Source organism: Diabrotica virgifera, chromosome 10 (assembly GCF_917563875.1).
Source record: "Diabrotica virgifera virgifera chromosome 10, PGI_DIABVI_V3a".
Classification (NCBI taxonomy): domain Eukaryota; kingdom Metazoa; phylum Arthropoda; class Insecta; order Coleoptera; family Chrysomelidae; genus Diabrotica; species Diabrotica virgifera.
This window is the reverse complement of record NC_065452.1, coordinates 1,356,092-1,378,327: the sequence shown is the minus strand read 5'-3', so window position 1 is coordinate 1,378,327 and position 22,236 is coordinate 1,356,092. Positions and strand designations below refer to the sequence as shown.

Genomic DNA, 22,236 nt, shown 5'->3' with positions numbered 1-22,236 from the left:
CAAACTTTTGTGTACGTTCCAAATATATTATTATTGTGGTGCCATTAGTTAAATTCAATATTTCTAAAACTTTTTTGCCTCTTAGTATTTTTTCGGTAAGGCAGTTTTTATCGAGTTGCGGCTTCTTTTTTAATATGTTTACATAAAAATTTTATGAGGGTTTTGTTCCTTTAAACCCCCCAAATGTTTGTGTACGTTCCAATTAAACTATTACTGCGGTACCATTAGTTAAACACAGTGTTTTTAAAACTTTTTTGCCTCTTTGTATTTTTTTGATAAAGCATCTTTTATCGAGATGTGGCTTCTTTTTTAATATGGTTCAAAATATACTTAAAAATGTAAATCATAAATAAATTTTCATATTATTACCAAGTCTCCATAATCGTACTTTACCATATACAAATATGTGGTGGATTTGACAAATATTGAACTATCTCGATAAAAACTGACTTTTGGAAAAAGTACTAAGAGACAAAAAAGTTTTTAAAAATTTGTGTTTAACTAATGGCACTACAATAATATTTAAATTGGAACGTACACAAAAGTTTGGGGGGGGGGGGTTTAAAGGAACCAAACCCCCATAAAATTTTTATGGGGTGTTCAAATTTCATTATAATTTTTTCGTAAAATACTACTGCCATACGAATACCACATGTCCATTTTCAATAAAAAATCTCTAATAGTTTTCTATACTGTGAGCACGTAAAGGATGGAATAAATTCATTTTGTAGACATGATTTCCCTGCTGTGGATCATGCTGGTTTTAACTAATATTAGTAATAATTATTTTTAATTCAAAGTTTAAAATTAGTGGTGTAGGTAATCGTGCGCGACGCCGTTCTTGCCCACGATCTTTCACTAAAAGGGGCCCCGTCAGATATCATGGGGTGGTTTTGACTTAACTACATTCAGTTTGGTGCCCCACCTATTTGGAAAGAGAGGACCAAGTAGAAGACGAACATACTTTTTAAAGAACCTCAGAACCTTCTTCAGTACAACAAATATGTGCAGTTTTTCCGCGCTGCTGCAGATAAGATAAAGATTGCCATGATGATTGCTAACATTCGTCACGGATATGCACATAAAGAAGAAGAATATTCAAATACCTTCAAATTGACGAAATACGTTAAATAGTCAGAAAGATAATATGATCACAATAATGAAAAATATGTTTTTAATAGGGCCAAGTTAATGTCTTGAACCAGTGTATTCTTCCTATCATGACATATCGATGTCTAACTTGGACCCTAACTTGGGCAAATATGAAAAAACCAACTACAACAAAAAGGGCAATGTTAACCTGGGATCCGATGGAATGTGGCCTGGCACGCTAAGGAAAATGGAAAATATGTACTAGAAAAAGGTAGATACTAAAGACGGGAATCAACGCAATGTGAAATAGCGTTATTTTCCTCAAAATTTGTGATTTACGATCCTTGAGCTAGGACCGAACCCTCTATTTATGGCCGGCGCGAAGTCTGTTTTCGTTTGTCGGTAAATGAACACGGTTCAAAGGAAGTCGGAAGCTGATACAGACTAGGAACCTATGTTATGGAACCAGTGCTATGGAATTTTAATATGGAATGGTCTAACGAAGTTGTATTGGAATTTTTATCATTGGATAATTATCCGGCATAGCCGGAAGTAGCAAATAGATGCAAATATTTTCATTAAACAGTTCACTCTTCACAACCCCTTAATTCAAATTTTCAGGAGTCAGTTACCTTTAGTTCTTGAGATCAATTACTTTTAATGGGAAATAAGCCACAATTTTACCAAAAAAAATGATTTTATTAACGTTTCGAATCCCAAATCGGGTTTCGTTGTCAAAATACAAAATACTACTAAAATAAACAAAAATGTTGTTGCTAAGTAAAAATATTCTTCTAATAATTTATTTAATCTGACTCATTTATATTGGCAATTCGGACGTATATTATACATTTTAAAGTAGAAGTCTTTAAAATTATATCGCCAATATTTATGAGTTGCGTTCCTAGGACGACTTTACTAAAAGATAGTTCATTCGATTACATGAAATCAATCCCAACTCAAGAATATCCGTCACAAAAAAAATCATAGCATGTGATCTGTCTTTAAAAAGACAACCAAATGCAACGATGGCAGTAAAATTCTCGCGTTAGAGATTCCATAGTAAATCACGAGGGAAAACCAGGAAAAAACCTCGTGATACTATCCCGACATCGTAAGTATTTGGTCTTACATTTAATTTACTTTCAAAAAACTAATACCAAATTCTGACTTTAATATGTTTAAATTATAAATAATATTATTAATACATAGATATGCAATAAGTAATACTACTTGTATTAACTCGATATGTTATTAACTTACTAATCGTGGTATTTTCTTTCTATTGGCTTCCTCTTTCAGTATGGGTAACCACATCTTACTGCATTCTACCGAGGAATTTGCGACACAATTGGTTTCATTTAGCATAATTAGAGCCGCTTCTTTGATTTATCTCTTTTTACTATCTGATTCTTTCAGGACTATACTTGCATCTCTCCACTGAACTCTATGTTCGTTATCCCATGCATGTTGACATATTTGAGATCTATCAAATTCTCTATTTTTAATATAAGACTGATGTTCACTTATTCTAACGTTTAATGGTCTTGATGTTTCACCTAAATAAAATTGTTCGCATTCATAAGGTATTTTATAAATACAATTCTTTGTTCTTTCTTATTCACTGTTAGGTTTAGTTTTAGATAGAATAGATCTCGATGTGTTTGTTGTTTTGAATGTTGTTGAAATGTTGAATTTATTTCCTATTGTTTTAAGTTTCTCGGATAGTCCTTTTATATATGGTATTGATATTTTCCTCGTATTATTTCTTGTGGATGTTATAGGATCCCGTTCTACTATGGAATCTCTAACGCGAGAATTTTACTGTCATCGTTGCATTTGGTTGTCTTTTTAAAGACAGATCACATGCTATGATTTTTTCTGTGACGGATATTCTTGAGTTGGGATTGATTTGATGTAATCGAATGAACTATCTTTTAGTAAAGTCGTCCCAGGAACGCAACTCATAAATATTGGCGATATAATTTTAAAGTCTTCTACTTTAAAATGTATAATATACGTCTGAATTGCCAATATAAATGAGTCAGATTAAATAAATTACTAGAAGAATTTTTTTACTTAGCAACAACATTTTTGTTTATTTTAGTAGTATTTTGTATTTTGACAACGAAACCCGATTTGGGCTTCGAAACGTTAATAAAATCATTTTTTTGGTAAAATTGTGGCTTATTTCCCATTAAAAGTAATTGATTATCAAAATGCCACAAGAAAACAGCTTCACAACAACATTAAGTTCTTGAGATATTTCTAATTGGCCCTTTATCTACCTCACCCTGTACAAGAACTGCTCTGCTACAATAGATGGTCTTGTGTGTGATGAACTCCATCAAGAGACTCATTTAATCAAATGTTGGGTATTTCTGTTTGAGTGATATATTGAAACTATAAAATAATTTGTATATACCCAGTTGTTTTTTCTACTTTCTTATTATTTAGAGTTGTATTTGTCCAAGTAGGTATTTAAAGTTGTAAAATAATTAAAAGTAAGAAAACGTGGAGTAAGGACATAACATACTTACATAAAATTCACATTTTATACAGTGTGGATGGCAGTTATGAAATAAAATTATTTGTCTTGTTTCTAAAAATAATAACAAACGCTGAGACCTATCGATTTTTATATAAATGTGCACTTTTTAAACATAAATTTAAATGTACAGGGCGATTCATGCAAGCCTAGCAGAATCCATAAGCTTCATTTTTAATGGAGCACCCTGTATATTTTTATATTTTAAAAGCTGTTTAACAACCTGATTTCGACGAATTATATCATCTAGGGCTAGGGTGTATTATGAATAATACAGGGTAAAATTTTGAAATTATAAAATATGGAAACCATTTATGGAATAAAATTGTTTTTATGCTTATTTTACAAAATTATAAAAATACTGGGACACGTCAACTTTTAAATTCAAAGGGGCAATTTATAAACATGGATTTAAATATAAAGGGTTATTCACGCAAGTATAGCATAGTCCATTACCTTTAGTTTTAATGAATCACCCTGTATATATTTTTGTTCTTGAAAGCTACTAAACAACCTCATCTCAAAAAAGTGTATTATGTAGGGCGTGGGAGTGGGGTCTAATATGAATAATACAAAGGAAAATTTTGTAATTATTTATAAAATTATAAATTTCGTCAAGACAATAAATACAAAACCCAATATATTGATACTTAGTTTAGAACATTTATGTCTTTATTTAGTCAATTTACAAAATAATAACATTATTTAAAGTATGAAAAACTATTAATTTCAAAATTTTATGTATTTTTATTATTCGACGAAAATTACACATAATTTTAAAATTTCACCTTATATTATTCATAATAGACCCTACATAATATACTTTTTTTAGATGAGCAGTTTACAATAATACTTTTGTTTAGCAGTTTTTAAAAACATAAAAGTATACATTCTTTCATTAAACTTAAAGATCATGGACTATGCTACTAGACACGTTAATCCCTGTATATTTAAATTTATGTTTAAAAAGTGCTTATTTGAATTTAACAGTTGACGTATCCTAGCGTCTTTTTTATAATTTTCTAAAATAAGGACACAAACAATTTTATTCCAGAAGTATTTTACATACGTATAATTTCAAAATTTCATTATGTATTATTCATAATACAACTTACATGATATAGTTCGGTGAAATCAGGTTCTTAAGCAGCTTTTAAAAATACAAAAATATACAGGGTGCTCCATTGAAAATAAAGCTTATGGACTATACTAGACTTTCGTGAATTACCCTATACATTTAAATTTATATCTAAAAAACGTACATTTATTAAAACCACAAATCGACGGGTCTCGGCGTTTTTTCTAACTTTATAAAACAAGGACAGAAATAATTTTATTCCATAAGTGCGTTTCCACCCTAATACACACATCAAAATAATCTAGGGGACAAAAACAAATTTCGAGATTGCAGAAGGATTTCAAATAATTTATTTCAAATATTTAAAAAAAAATTATAAACAAGTGTCCCGAATATAAAATAAACATTTTTTCTTAGAATTATCGCCTTAGCTCTTAAGAACATTAAAAGAGAACTCCATTAGTCAAAATGGTAACAAAAAAAAATGAAAAACTAATTTATTGCCCCTCAACTCCCTACAAAGTAGTCTTGAGGTTAAATTAGTATAGTGTATGACCTCCACGGTTGTTGATGATTGTCCTACATCTGTTAGGCAAACTCATTATCAGATAATCAATGTCTTGCTGCGGTATTTTGTTCCACTCCACTGAAAGGCTCTTGAACAGTTGCTGTCTTGTATTGAACGCAATATTTTTTGTAAAATGCGTCTTCCCAATATGTCCCATACATGCCCAATTCGGTTTGAATCTGGCAATTCTGCAGGCCATTGTAAAACCTGAATTTCATTATCTTCCGAGGGATGTTCGCACGATGCGGGCAGTATACGGACTCGTATTGTCGTGCATTAATTGAAATTGGGGCCCAGCTTGTAGTGCTGCAAAGGGTACAACAATAGGTTCGAGAATAACATCACCGTAGTCTGTTACATTTAGAAACCGTTCCGGACAAACGACATTGGTTTTTCCACCAAGAGTGATGCTACCCATACCATTATGCTGCTGCCTTGTTGTCTATGAATCTCCTGCACGGTGGCCAATCATTCAGCATTGCCAGATCGTCTCCAAATTCTTGTCCGTCTTGTATCTGGTGCAAATCCAAATCGGGATTCATCTGTGAACAAAGTAGAGGACCAGTCACGTCTAAACCAATTTGCGTGTTCTTGTGCCCACTGTAGTCGATGAGCGCGATTTGCTCTGGATAACACAAGCACTCTCACAGGTCTTCGAGCAATTAACCCTACTTCATGCAATCTATTTCTAATGGTTTGGCCACAAACTCCTGATGGATCTCTTGCAGCCTCATTTATAATTGTGATGCAGTTACAGTGCGATCTCGCAAAGCCTGCAACTTAATAAAACGGCCTTCAATCTGGTTGGTTATCCTTATACGGCCTGTATGACGCAACATCACCAGTGTCTTGAAACCTTAAACACAAACGATTAATGACATTTCTGTTCGTGTAGGGGACCTCAGCCACGTCTCTTTTGTTTTCTTAAATTTTTTATTTAACTAGCATTATTTTTTATTTAATCAGCATTACCATCCAAGTTGGTACATTAATGGACAAAACACCAAAAAATATTAAAAACATAAATTTATTTTTGTATTTGCAGCTAACATTGATTTAAAGCTATTAATATAGGTGTCCCCTAGATTAATTTGATGTGTGTATGTTTTTATGTAAAAACATCCTTGGCCAGTGTTATTTTAAAATTGTGTTTGTAAATTTTATGTATGCGATGTCCTTACTTTCAACTATTTTACAACTATAAATACCTATACTGACAAATACGACTAAAATAATGTGGAAGTAGAGAAAAATATCATGAGTATATACAAATTATTTTATAGTTTTTTCAATGTATCACTCGAACAGAAATACCCCAACACTTGATTAAATGGGTGTATTGATCGTGTTGGTAACACACAAGATTATCTATTGTAGCAGATCAGTTCTTGTAACTGATATCTCGTCGTTTTATTATACGAAGACTTTTGTACTGGGGGGGGCCTATGATGAGGCAAATATTGTAAACCTCGAAACCGGTAGCCCAAATCTGTTACCAACAATAAAAACTACTTAAGATTTTGAGTATTTTTATAAACACTAGTAAGAATTTTTATGTTTCCATTCTAATTTAAATAACACTTATTTTTAGGCCAGGCAAAAGAGAAAAAAGAGAAGCAGTCCTTTATACAAATAGCTCCCTCCAAGAATCTACAGATAATCCAGCAAAATATTTAAAAAATGACACCGAGCATGTGTATAAAACAAAGAATACAAATTATTATTTAAAAAACTTACATCACTATACTATGTATGATGTTCATGTTTGGGCCTGCCGTGATGACGAATGTAGTGTTGCAGCAATGAGATCATTTAGGACCAAAGAAAAGGGTAAGTTCAGTTATTTATTTTAACTATAATAATTTAAATATAACCAGTTACGCCTAAGCTTAACACACGCACGTCATTTGAACGACGAAGTCGGCGACAAATTATCGACGGCTCTACATGTATATGACTAAGGGAGTATGTTCACGCCGCAGTTAAAATGGGTGGCATTCAAATAAACTAACGTTTAACAATTCTTTGAGTAGATGGCAGCACATACATCATATCCTAATATTCTAATTTTTCAGACATTTCATTCTCTGAACCCCGACATTGATGCCAAGTACTGGAACTTACGATCGGTACAGTTCGCTCTCAGTTGGCAGTCTTCTTGGTACTTCAACAAAAGAGGTTTTTTGATAATATACAGTTCGTCAAAGATAGCTCTGTCTTTCTTAGAAAGAAAAGAAAAGAAAAAGAAAACTTAGTTTCCAAGCATCGAAAATGCGTATTTTCGCATTTTTCAAATTTTAAATCGCTTATAACTCGAAAACTATCAACTTTTCAGAAATATAACAAGAGACATTTTTTCTTTAAAATCACCCAAGAAACCAAAAAATACATTTTTCGAGGCAAAAAGGTAATTTTGAATTTGTTTAAAAAAATTTTTCGCCAGGCATCTTTCTGATTTGTTTAAAGGGGACATTGAATACGCAAATCCGAAAGTGAACAGGAATCCGCAAAGAAATCGAGAAAGTGGCCTATGGTAACAAGACTTGCTACCATACAGTTATGACGTGAACAAGTCAGATTCGAGCTCAATAGTACCTAGAGCATGAAACATTGGATATTTTAAACATTATGTTTAATTTGACATCTTATTTCTATGTTCCTATGACGGATTAATTGTAAAGGGTTTTTACCCAAATATTTTTTACTTTGGTGGTTAGCATGTTAGATTCACGTTAACACTGATGATGATCGGTCAACCGATTGAAAACTAGTTCTGTTCTGTGATGTAGCCCTGTATAGGGATTTTAACAAATATATCTTTTATAAAGGATTTTATGTTTTTTTGTAATAAATGGTATACAGCCAACTACAGGAAAATTTTTTCCTCGTGGATTTTTTAAATTTACAATTGTTTGAAATACTAATCTATCTAATACCTAATGATCAAAAAATGGATTATATTAATTCTCAAGAGAATGAAGCTTGAGTTACTATTTATTTATAAGAACAGTATTTCTAACAATTCTAAAATGTGTAAGTCAGTTGAAAAACAGTGTCACTACAACAATATTTTTTTCATATTGAATGTCAGGAAGTTTTTTCATCAAAAATTTTAACACTTTATATAAAATAAATCTCCACTACACTTTAAAAATCATTTTTAATAATTAAATGTAATTTTCGTTTAAAATAATTTGTATTTTAATAAGACTTTCGTTAGTCAATGACTGTGAAATAATTTCTTAATTGTTATAAAAATAAAGTCACTACGATTTAAAAAAACAAAAACAATTATCTCGGCTTGTTGGTCGTAGAAAATTTTTATTTTGTTTTTAATCTTTATTTTATTTTCAGCAACAATAATCTGCAAGTTAGAAACTCATAGGATGTATAGGGGCGGCTTCAGTTCTAAATGGTTATAACGAAATTTGCCCCCTTATTTTCAAACCCTAAATAAGAGGTTGAAAAATGTTTTACGCATTTATTTACATCAGAATATGAAAATATAAGTCTTTAGAAGGAGAGTAGATCTTGGATTAACTCTCTATGATTTTTTTAAGTTATAGCCTTCGTCATTTGACCCCCTTGATAAACAAGATAATATCTAAGCAACAAGTTCACCAATCGAGCTCTAAAAATTTGTTTATGTTTGGTATTGAAAGATCTTCATTTTAAAGCCTTAAAAAAATAAATAAAAGGTATTTTTACAATAAATAATGCAATTGCAAAAAACGGCCATTTTGGATCTTTCGCAGGCTGTTTTTCAATAACGTGTTAACGAAGTTAAACTTTCCATAGCTCAAATTGTAGCTTTTTTAATTTACTACAATTTTCTATTCAAAGTTTTTCTCTAAAATGAATATCCTAAGCTGCAAAATTAAAAATCTTTAAAAATTGCAAATTTAACAAATGAAAAACGTCATAAATAAAAAACCGCACAAAATTTTTGGTTACATTTTAGTAGAAGTAATTCCTGGCATCGTCTTTTACAACACCTGATAGGTTTAAAAAATTCCTGAATTATATCACGTTTTTTCACCCACAGCCTGGGGTAATATATTATTATGGTTAGACATAGACGAGTGTCTCTTTATCGTCCATTTCAGCGACGGTTAAATTTTCCTCAACTCTTTTTCCTTCTCAATATCAACCAGAACAATGTTTTTTGTTACGCCAATAAAGTCTGAAATCACGACTAGCAGTCGTGTTATTCAGCGACAACCAGCCGCCCGTATGTGTTAAAAGAGTTTGTCGCTCAAAAGACGCCAGTGCGTTTTTGCTCTTATACGTCTAAAGTAGGTGAAACACCCAAACGTGTAACGTCGGGTGCACATATGCGAACCGAACTGTATGCGAACACTATATTCGTATAATTTGGACGGGGCAGGACGAACCACTTACGAGATGTTCATTCGCCACTAACCACGGCCTGTCGGTTTTTGGGCGAACACAAAGGATTTTCGCAGTTCAATTTGGACCGCATACGCAGCGATATTGTCTGTTATTTTCTGCGATATTGTCTGCGATATTTCCGTGATGAGTTGGCGATGAGTTCGCTGTAAATATATTTTCAACGAACTGAATGCGAGCAGTTCGCAAACAGTTCGGGTCGCATATGTGGACCCGACTTGAACGATTCACCTCAAACTAGAAAGAATCACAAACTATTTTGCGTTTCTAAAAAGAACGTCTACACCAAAAAATGTGAAGTTTGCAGAAATCAGGTAACAATTTTCTCTTCAATACTTATTTTTCTGAAAGATGAAGTAGTTTTCAATCCTAATAGCAATATTATAATATTTAAAAATATTAAAACATTACTAAAAGATTTTTAAATTGAAAACTTATTGGTCCATTTCCTTGGTAACACCTCCATGGATTCTAAAATTTGCAAGCCAGATGGATGCTGGAGCGAAGAAGACAAGAGGGAATTAAAAAAACTTACAATTCACTGCCCCGTCTGTTCAGCTGGTAAATTCCAACAGAAAATGGACCTAGTTACTCAAAGAAGTAACGACCAATATAAAAATTTCATTTTTATTCAGTTGCAATGCGAAGGCAGATCAATCTTATTTTTCACTTAAAATACGGAGCGCAGTCCAGCCCTCTGAATCGACGATTTTCGACTCTTATTGGAGTCTCATCGGAGAGAACGTAGGCCTGCTACTCCATACTTCGAGTATTTTTCTGTTTACATGCAAAATTTTTGAGAATTTTTGCAAAATTTTCGTTTTCAATGATTTATTCAATAATTTATTAATTTTAATAATTTATTAAAAATTATTTATGTGGAATTATCAGATGATCAGAGGGGAACAATTATAGGTTTAGTGGAGCAGAGAATCTGACAAAGGAAAATGTATAGATGGCAGGAATAACTTGAAGATTGTTTCAAAAACAAATGTAAGATTTGTGGAACTTCAGGGCCGCTTTTAGCTCAAATAGTAAGAAGTAATTTCACAGTATTTCAACCAGAGTTCCAAATTTAACTTTTAGGAGCTACAGGTGTTACTCGTTAAGTCGAAACTATCAAGTATAGACTTCATGCTCCAGAGCTATTCAGCAACAAAACAATTTCACGAGCTATCAAAGTAACATAAAATCGACCGACTAAATTGGTGTTTAGAGAGCATCAAAATTGGACAATGGAAGATTGACATATGTAATGCCTTATTTTCGGATGAACGAAATGTCATTGATGATCAAAAAGTCGTCCACCTCCTTCTGGCAATACAGAATAAGCAGATTTACAAGAATGGGAAAATATGCCCCAGGAAAAAACTAATAACTTGATTGAAAGTATACGATATCGAATTCTTTATTGTATTGAAGCTAAAGGTGTTGCAAGGGGGTGCAATTGCACACCTCTTTGCGAAAAGTTCATTCACCCCCCTGAAAATAATCCTGCCATCGCCCATGGTCACAAGAAAGACGTTTTAATAAATTATTAGGATTAACAAGTTTACTTCGCACGACTGAATATCGCTTGTGATGCAGTACTAATTATTGTTTTAACGATTTAGATCTGTGTTGCGAGTCAACTAGCGAGAAAACTTACCGTGAGTGTTTTTATTTAAATCAGTCTTCAAGAATACCGTTTAAAAATATCATTAGTGAAAGATTGAAGACTAATATAAAAATATTGTTATTAGAAAAAGACTGAACTAAGAATTTTTCATCCCCATGACTGGATGCAGTTGGTCCACTCTAGCAGCTAATACTTAACCGTATATGAAATGAACAAAGAAGACTTTCAGTTTCTCTTCTTTATTAAAAGGACCTTTGGTTTTTTAGAATACTGAAGGAAATCCTTTTAAATTGTTGGAAACTAGGTGGTTACGTTACACAAATGAATTTGGTATTAGGTATATGTACACTTTAAGAAAACACTATCCAATGAAGTACCATTTTACATAATACAGTTAAATAGACGAGTTGGTCAACTTCCAGCCGGTATACCAATAATATCCAATCAAACATTGCCTTTTTCAAGAGAAAAAAAAAGATGATCTGGTGTGACTCCTTCCACTCATCCCAACTGTTTTTCAAATTTTTATACAAACCTAAAAACATCTGTTTCAGTCATTTGTATATATAGTTTTAGTTCATTAATAATAATTTTTTTGTTTTTGATACAAACAAATGATTAGGTATGGAAGTTAAAAATACATTTTTATTTCTCACCTTTCGTTTGATCATAAGCATATAAGACAAACATATTGTGTATAACCATATAAGTCAATACCAAAAGTACTCTAATAATGCGATTAATAGTATATTATTCAACGAGCATGTAATGATGGCTATTACTCACAATGATGAAGTTTGCGACACGAGCCGTAGGCGAGTGTCGTAATTCATCAGAGTGAGTAATAGCCATTACATGTGAGTAGAATACTATACTTTTTCTACGACCATTTTTGAAGTGAAAACTTCTTTAGGGACGTTGTGCGATTTTTGGATAGGGGAAAAAGCATTGAATTCGCGACCGTCATTGCGACCGTCATCGCTTATGCTATTATATTATTTGTATGTATATATAAATTGTATAGAAGTATTTAAATTTAAAATAAATGTAAAACCTATTTTAGGATGGGGAAAAAGATTTATTTCGCGACCGTCATGTCATAGCGACCGTCATCTCTTCGACGAAATAAATTTTGTACGTATCTATATTATGTGTATCTATACATAGATTTTGTGCACTTTTTCGATGGAAAAAAGCATTAAATTAGCGACCGTCATCGCTTCGATAAAATCAATTTTTGAAGTGAAAACTTCTTGAGGGACGTTGTGCACTTTTTGGATGGAGAAAAATATAAATTTGCGACCTTTATTGCTTCGACAAAATAAATTTTTAAAGTGAAAACTTTAAAATGTGAAAACTAAAAATTATTAAATTAGCGACCGTCATCGCTTCGACGAAATACATTTTTGAAGTGAAAACTTCTTTAGGAACGTTGTGCACTTTTGGATGGGGGAAAAGTATTGAATTAGGGACCGTCATCGCTTCGACGAAATAAATATTTGCAGTGAAAACTTCTTGAGGGACGTTGTGCACTTTTTGGACGGGGAAAAAGTAGTAAATTAGCGACCGTTATCAATTCGACGAAATAATTTTTTAAATGAAAATTTGTTTAGGGACGTTGAGCACTTCTTGGATGGTGAAAAATATTGAATTTGCGACCGTCATCACTTCGCTGAAATAAATTTTGTACATATATAAATTATGTGTATGTATACACAAATAGTATAGGGCATATACGCATCGCGTATATCGTATATATGGTATAGATATAGCACTTCTTTTAGGATGGGTTAAAAGCATTAAGCTCGTAATTTATATACTATAAAAAGTTTTCACTTCTGTCGGCACTCCCACGAGTGCCTGTAATTTTTTTATTTTAATTAGTAAAAAATATAATTATCAACTACTCGAGATTTAAATTATAATAATTTACAAAAATAGCTAAATACTATTTACCCCTAGTACGTGGCTGAATAATTGGTTGCCTACTATTACTAAATTCCTATTTATTGTAAAAATACAACTAGAAATAGTCAATATAAGTTCAATTCGTTCCGAAAAATTATAAGCGTAAATTTGTACCTACTGTCAGTGAATCTAATAAATAGGAAATGGCTGTTGTCGGTGGACGTATTTCATAATATGTATATAGTTATAATGTATATTTACATTTAACTATAAATAATATAATAATATAACTACATATACATAATATGTTATAATATATTTAACACAATATAACTTGAAAACCAAACACAATATTAGTTATAAATTTCAATTAACATAAACAAAGTGCCCTAATGTCACTGTCACTAAATTAAATGATAAACGTCAAAATTTTTGTAAACAAGAAAACGTAACAAATATACCGATATACAGTTAAAATTCCTTTAAAAATTTTTCGAAGTTAATTATTGGTATAAATTACAATAATTATTGTATTAAATAAACAAGTTTAAGTAATTTTATTTGAAGTTTATATACGATTAATATTAAAAGTGGCATGCGCCACTTGAATCTAACTTCAGCCCGTGAGTAATGACCCGTGAGTAACTTAGCCCGTGAGTATTGAATTATTACTCACGGGTACAGTAATTGGTGCTATTATCTATGAAAAAGCGAATAATGAGCATGTTATTAAACGGTCGTAGAAAAAATTATTTGTACAATGTTTTTGGTATAATTAACAAATAGAGCCAACTATCATGAAAAAATAACATTTATTTACTGTTCAAATCATTTTTTACCTCTCCTGTAATAAGCACATTTTTGACTTATTTGCTTTTGTCCACTGACTAATGCATTCTGAATCGTTTTCATATATGTATATGTTTTTTAACTGACGAATGTTTTAAATAGTGCATACAAATAATATTTTCCCGTCCTCGTGCTATACCCGAACTGTTTTCTCAAATGTAGCAGATACTGTAAACAAATAAATTTTACTCCAAGACAAAGTATGTCGCTGTGAGAACCTTTGATGTTTTTATGTACCTGGGTGTTCACGAAGAGGCCTCTACATGACTTATTTATTTGTTTTTAAACTTATAACACATTCCGTGGTATTTAACCTATTTATAAAACATTTCATATCGCGGCAAAACAGAGCACATTTGTACGTTTCTCTCTTCTCCCTCTCTCTCTCTCTCTCTCTCTTCGGTTTAATAATTAAAATAAGTTTTTATTTTTCATATTTTTTATACATTCCGCCGCAAAATGAACGCATATTTCTTCTTCTTCTTTTTTGTATAGACATGACTACGTTTGTTTTTTCAATGTGCCTCTAGTAAGTTGTCGTTCCATCGTTTTCGTGGTCTTCCCACTGATCGTCTTCCTATTGGGGAACTGTCTCTCCATTGTTCCATTCTACTCTTCTTTTACTCAGTTATTAATGTTGTCCACCTTGCATCTCTGTTGTATATTATTTGTACTTCTAGCTCTGTCTCATAGTATATTAGCATCGATTTTCGATGGGTTTTCTTCTCTGCTGTTTCTAGCATTATTGGTCTGATGACTCTTGTAATGTCTGCCTTTCATTTCTGATATATTTATTTCCCCATTATTTTTTAATTCAGGCAACCTGTGACTCTGTATGCTCTAGTGCTAGTGAGTCCAGTGTGATGCTTATATATTTATTTAATCTCCATCACTTGTTCTATTGTCTGACCTTCGGGCTCTAATTTTCATCTTAGTAGATTTGCTGTTATAACCATGCATTTTATCTTTTTTCGGGAAACTAACATGTGCAATTTTTTGGTGGTTATATTAAGTTGGTTACATCATGGGATGTAAATTATCTTCACTTTGATAGATTAGCATTGCATCGTCTGCATAGCAGATTATTTTAAGTTGTTTTTCTCCCATTTGGTATCCTTTTTACTATTTTTATTATTTGAACAAAAGATGACTCAGGGAATCCCCCTGTCTTAGCCATTGCTAGCCTTGAGTCAGTTAGTTCTTCTACTTTTATTTTTATTGTGTTGTTCTGGTAGATTGTTTCGATCGTTTTAATTCTTCTTAGAGGTACTTCACTTGAGTACAATAAATGAATAACGTTCTTTAATTTGACCCAGTCAAATGCCTTCGTAGGGTCTACGAATAATAAATATGCCGATTTGTTGTGTTATAATGATTTCTGTTAAACGTGCCTCATTAAATATAGCATCACACAGTAGTTCCAAATGCTGAAAACGTGGTCGTGAAGTAAAATGAAAAGTCCCTATTTAGGGATCTTCATGGTTACAGTTGTTTTCTCTATCGTTCTCATCGTTCTCTGATACTATCGTAGAGTCGTAATACGCAGGTATACGGATAAGATCAGATCTATTCTTATTCATAACTCCGGGACAAGTGAGCCATGTACGACCGTATTTTGGTAGGCTATGAAAGTCAAAAAGAACGCGTACCTATATTGAAAACGCTGTAAAACGTTTTGTTATGTATCAACTTTATTACTGTAAAGCAGATTCTTCCTTCTCAAGTATGTATTAATGTAAAATAAAAGTTGACTAAAGATTTGATTTTGATTTGAATTTGACAAATTTCCAAAAAATATGCGTTTAAAATAAAATTTTCGAATTTATTTCGTCGATATTGAATCAGCCATTTTGTTTAAAAAAAATGTTAGATTTGTAATCAGCGACCTTAAACTACCAAATTTGACAAACAATTTTGCGTTTTGATTGATATTTTCAATTTTTTTCCGCCATGTTGGATCCGTCATTTTGTTTAAAAAAAAAACAATGTCAGATTCGTAATCAGCGATGCCAAAAACCCCTAAGTACGAAAGTAATTTCGAACTGTATGAACAATATACCTACACTTTTAAAGATTCATGACCACCTTTTCGGCATTTGGAACCACAGTGGCATCGGTGCATAATCTTCCCGACCTAAAACCTTGTTGCTCTTCTGCTAATGTTGTAATTTCATTCAGTTTGTTTGTTATAACTTTGGTTGTTAATTTTAATGTTGTTTTTAATAAATTAATTCCTCTGTAATTCTCCGGGTCCAATTTGTCTCCTTTTTTGAAAAGTGATATTAAGCTGCTTAATATCTCTTCAGATCTTGTCCTCTCATCAGCTTCGTCAGATCTTGTTCTTCCTACTGTAGGAGTTTATTCGATATTCTGTCCTCTCCTGGTGATTGTCTATTTTTTAATTTCCTTAATGCTTCCTTTACCTATTCCTTCTCATATATTTCTATCGCATATTTCTTCAATTCCAAAAATATCATTAAATAAAAAATAAGGGACTTTTATGTTTGGGAGCATTTCTAAAGGGATTTCAAGATTAATTTTTTATATATTGTTGTTAAAGTTAACATTGGCGATCTGTAGCTACTGCTAAGGACATGAGGAGATGAAAAGATTATACAACATTGCTAAAGCAAGGGACAAGTCATCAAATGACTTTACTCACGTCTGGTAGATTAAGAGTGCGGATAGAAGAGTGTTAAGAATCGATGTTGAAATAAAGCAAAGATGGCATGAGTACTTTCGAAAGTTGGTAAAAAAAGAACGCCAGAGGATGCGGGATCCCAAATTGAGAATGTGCTACCGGGGATATCGAGAGATGAGGTTGTTAAGGCGTTAAATAGGATGAAGAATGGCAAGGCAGTAGGACCTGATGGAATAACTGTGCAGGTTTGAAAGGCTCTAGGAGAGGAAGAGTTTGTTGTTTTAAGAATGTGATAGTATCATTGTATACAGATAAAGGAGACATTCAGGATTGTACGAACTATAGAGGGATGAAGTTAATGTCGCACACAATAAAAATTTGTGGGGGAACTGTAGGATGAAGGTTTAGGAGAGAGACATCTATAGAAGAACAGTTTGGGCTTATACCAAGAAGGATAACAACATATGTCTTATTTGCTGTGACATTGTTGATAGAAAAATACGGCGAGAGGTAAAGAGAAGTACATTTGGTATTTATAGATCTTGAGAAGGCGTACGATACAGTTTCTAGATAAAAGATACGGGGATGTATGAGAGAGAAATGGGTTCCTGAGAAGTACGTAAGGCTCGTTAATGTTCTAATTCCTTGACCATCGTTGATCTCTGTTGCTCAAGAATTTAATGCTCCAGTTCACTATTCGAATAATATTCCTTATACGTTTTCTCTTTTTTGTTTTGTCATTTGTAGCCTTATCAAGGCAATTTTCATTTATGCTGACAAGACATACCGTGGTGTAAAAAGTGACTCCTAAGCGTCTCAATCGATTTGTCAGCACCTTAATCATTGAGGGAATTAAATAGTAATACTGTTAATAAACATCTAGTTATATTTTTGTTTTTATATTTCAGTTGGAGCTGACGTTATAAGTAACCTTACTTTAGTACATAAGACTCAAGACAGCGTTACAATTTCATGGCATCAACCAAAAGACCCCAATGGAAATATATATGCCTACATAATAGAGTCCAAGAAGATTGATTTAGATAATGTAAGTAAAATATACAGTAACAACATACAGTAATGAATATAGTGGTGTATTAATCATTGCTAAAATAGGCACGAATGTCAGACAAAAAATTAGAATAAATTCTCTTACAGACAAGTTATTAATTATAACTAACGACTTCTAATTTCAGGCAAAAGCTGTTCCAGAATGCATAAACGTCACAAGTAGAAACGTAACTTTATACTACACAGTGTCAAAATTAATTCCAGGCAATTACAGTTTGTGCATTTTTGCTAAGTCCTCTCCCAATAGAAAAGAACAGTCTAACTATATTTACTTTTATATCGATGAGCCTTCTTCAAACACAGCACTAGTAGTATCAATTCTTATGTTCATTTTGATCATGGTAAGTAAAATTTTAGTAGTCCTATAAATTATTTGTATTATATTCATATATTGTAACAAACAATAACCATCTACATGTTCTTTTTCTTCTTTAAGTGCCGTCTCCCAATCGGAGGTTGGAAATCATCATCACTATCTTTACTCTATCTACCGCTGCTCTAAAGAGTTCTATGGAACTGCATTTAAACCAGTCCCTTAAATGCTTGACACTCTCCTTCTTATAATAATAATAATAATATCGTATGGCATTTTTGCCGGGGAGATCCTTTCGGATAGTTCCAGCGCCAATTACATCTTTAACCCTGTTTCAAGTAACTAGTGTCGATGTACACTAGCCCAGGGGGACCGACGGCTTAACGTACTCTCCGAGGCACGGTGAGACGGCTCGTGTCATTATTGGAAATGAAAATGGTTTGTCTTTGGCAGGGATCGAACCCACGTCTACTGGCGTATGAGGCCAGCGTTTATGCCGTTACCCACGGCCGCTCACTCCTTCTTATTATCTTATCTTTCTCTGTATTATCAGTCTTAGCATTTCATATCGTTGCCCCCTCATTACGTGTCCCAGATATTGTAACTTTCTTATTTTTATTGTGTTTATTATTTCGTATTCTTTGCCCATTTCTGGAAATATTTCTGTCTTCGTTTTCTTCTGTGCCCATGCTATTCTAGGCATCCTTCTGTAACACCACATTTCAAATGACTGTAGCTTATTTATGTGTTCTTGATTCAATGTCCAGCTTTCAAGTCCATATTGCAGTATCTAAAACACGTAGCATCTCAAAGCTCTTACCCTCAGTTCTAATCTAAGGGTAAGAACAGAACAAGTGGGTCAAGGTGGAGGTGTAGGTCGCGGTGTATGCTACTAGTTAAGTCGCGGTCGATGTCGACAGCACATAGCAAGGAGGTCACCTGCGCTGTCAGTCAAGCTAGAACCACTATCAAGTAAAGTAGTTTAATGGAATTTGAATGACAAAAAGACTGTGCTTTTGCGCTGTTGTGTCAGTCAAATGATGATAGTGATGAAATGTCGGCTGTAAATAATCAGATCCTCCTTATCATATAAAACATATCAACTCAGATAGCGCAGGTAATGATAACTTGGCTTCAAGCGGACCAATCACAGGGAAGCATCCTTGTAGGCCGCGCAGTAGACATCCATGTAAAACAAACTCATTTTATTTTCAAAAGCATCGATGTAAACCTCCTAGATGACATCGCGCTAAACCTCCACCGCGACTTAGCTGCTCTGTTCTCTTACATTCACTACAATGTGTTTGTTTTACATGGATATCGACATCGACCGCGACCTCCACCTCCACCGCGACCCACTTGTTCTGTTCTTACCCTAAGGTCTTTGTTGCAGAGAATTGTTTTCATTTATTTTCGAATTCATTCGAGCATATTTCGCATACGAAATTAGAATAAATTCACTCGAAATCCAGTTTCTTGTATTTTCGAATACTTCGTGTACGAATTTTTTCGTATAATACGACTCGAATGGGTGCGAACCATTCGAATTTCAAAGCTCGTGTACTAATTAAAGTAATAATAGCCATTTCAGTTGTCACTTGGCCCGTGTAAGTAGGATAAGATATCAGCTGATAGTTTTTAATCTTTGTTGTATATAATAATTTTTTTTAGTCCGGACCTGGATTGTTCTTGTGATTAGTAGTTGAATGGTTTGGGTTGTAAATGGGACATATGTGTACCCAATATAAAAAATATATACAGGGTGTTTCTAAAGTTATACGTCCAGAAAGAAATGGGCAAAATCGATAAAACACCCTGTAGCTCGGTGACAAAAATCAATGAGGCAATAAATTGTAGTATATTTAGAACCGCCTCAGTGACCTCTATTCACTATTCAAGTATTTGAGTTTCCCAATGAAGCACCCTGTATAGATTAAATAGTAATGGAGACATAATACATGCCTGTGTAATACAACACCTATTCTCATTTTAATTTTTGAACTGGGTTCGTTATCTATTACAATTTGTGCTTTTTGTTTGCAGTAAAGGTTTGTTATTATTCGTAAATCCTTTTTGTCTATGTTTTTGTCTATAATTTGGACTAATTTTTCTTTGGTCTTACTTTGACAAATGCCTTTTCAAAATCAACGCAACAAACATGCACATCCACATTCATATCCATGCATCTTTGAGCTATCAATAATTTAACTTACTATCGTCTATTCCTTCTTCCAGTTTTTTATTTATAAGACTATGTATTATTTTCAAGAATAATTTGAGAACATGACTTATTAATGATATTGTTCTGTACTCGCTGCAACCAAACTTTTACTAAAATAAAACATTTCAGCGAAAATCGCATATTTCTATCTTGAGCCGTTTAGAAGTTATAGGCAGTTAAAATGGGGGAAAATATAAGTGGACACCCGGTATATCAGTTATTCTCCTATTTGGTGTTCTAATCGTTAATGTTTCGGAGATTGATCGTAGTACTTTTGAGATTGGACTTACCTGGTAGGTCCATATTAACACGTCGTCGAATTTCCTGTCCTAAGATTCCTTGGTTATTGATTGCACTACCCAGATCCATAGAATTATCGATCACATCATATCCGGCAATATTTTGAATGCTAATCCTATTGTTAGCTACATTGTTAATTATTACCTTTGCGTTGGTTATGATGATTCGTAGTCCATGTTCCTGTCTGTTTAATTTGTTACATGTCAACCTTACCTCATCTTCACTGTGGACGATAAACACTGTGTCGTTTACATATTAAAATGCCTCCACTCCATCCAATATTCCATTCATCGAAAACCCTGTCCTGTATTGTACCTTGTCTGAGTTTACACCTCGAGAAATATATGTTTCCTAATCTCACAATAAATTTGTTGCTGCTATAATTTTAGTTATTTAAAGTGGGAGTCTATTTAAAGCTCGGCGTCACAGTTGTTAACTTTGAATTAGTATCGCTTGGCCGTTATTATTAGTTATTATACAGGGTGTCCAGATACACTCCCGACAAATGAAGACAGGAGATTCTTCAGATAATTTTAAGACAATTTAACCCAATTCACTTAGTCCAAAGGGAAAATGCTTCTTAAGGGAGATAGAGCTTTTTGAAGATGGCGTCTTGGAATTAGTTTTTCTTAACTATCTCCAGAACGCTTCTATTTAGAAAAACTAAAACTGGTACATTTATTTATCTTCCAGAGATAAATCAATTACATCAATTACGAATTTCTAGTACCGGTCATAGACGCACGTTCTGGGTAGGGCAACGGTTATTTTATCGTATAAGTTTTTTTGTCTCAAACTTCTAAGCATTTTTTGTACTGGATTATTAAATTGTAAGATATTCTAGTACTGAAAGATTCTCTTGGTTTAAGTTGGTAGGATGCACCGTTTTATATAAAAATCGATTTGAAAATTTTTCGTTTGTTGAATTTGAAAAAAACATTAAAAAAAAAACTATTTAGAAAAACGAAAACGGGTACGTTTATTTATCTTTCGGAGATAAATCAATTTCCTTGGTTGCGAAATTCTGGTATCGGTCATATGCGTCCGTTTTGGGTAGGTTAACAGTTATTTTATCGCATACCTTTTTTGTCTTTTATTTTTACGCATTTTTGACACTTGACGATTAAATTATGAGGTATTCTAGTAATAAAAGTTACTTTTGGTTTAAGTCACTAAAATACGTCGTCTTTTTTTGAAAAAATTTTTTTTCAAACTCAATAAACAAAAACTTTTCAAATCGATTTTTCTAGAAAACGGTGCATCCTATCGCCTTAAAGCAAGAGTACCTTTTAGTACTATAATACCTCACCATTTAATAATACAGTATCAAAAATGCTTAGAAGTTAAAGACAAAAAAGTTATGTGATTAAATATCAGTTGCCCTACCCAAAACGGGCGCCTATGACCGGTACTAGAAATTCGTAATTGATGAAATCGATTATCTCTGGAAGAGAAATAAGCGTACCAGTTTTTGTTTTTATAAATAACAGTGTTCTGGAGATATTTAAGAAAAACTAATTCCAAGACGTCATCTTCAAAGAGCTCTAGCTTCCTCAGGAAGCATTTTCGGACTAGGTAAATTGGGTTAAATTGTCTTAAAATTATCTGATCTTGGTTTG

At 32.9% G+C, this 22,236-nt stretch overlaps 1 protein-coding gene across 1 annotated transcript in view; it reads left to right on the top strand.

Annotated features, from left to right (window-relative positions):
- Positions 1 to 22,236, top strand: part of LOC114341705 (insulin-like receptor) — a 523,292-nt gene that overhangs the window by 484,347 nt on the left and 16,709 nt on the right. The window contains exons 13-15 of the mRNA XM_050641373.1: positions 6,878 to 7,116; positions 17,621 to 17,760; positions 17,909 to 18,124. Of these exons, the coding sequence (XP_050497330.1) occupies positions 6,878 to 7,116; positions 17,621 to 17,760; positions 17,909 to 18,124 (595 nt within the window). The remainder of the gene's footprint in view (positions 1 to 6,877; positions 7,117 to 17,620; positions 17,761 to 17,908; positions 18,125 to 22,236) is intronic.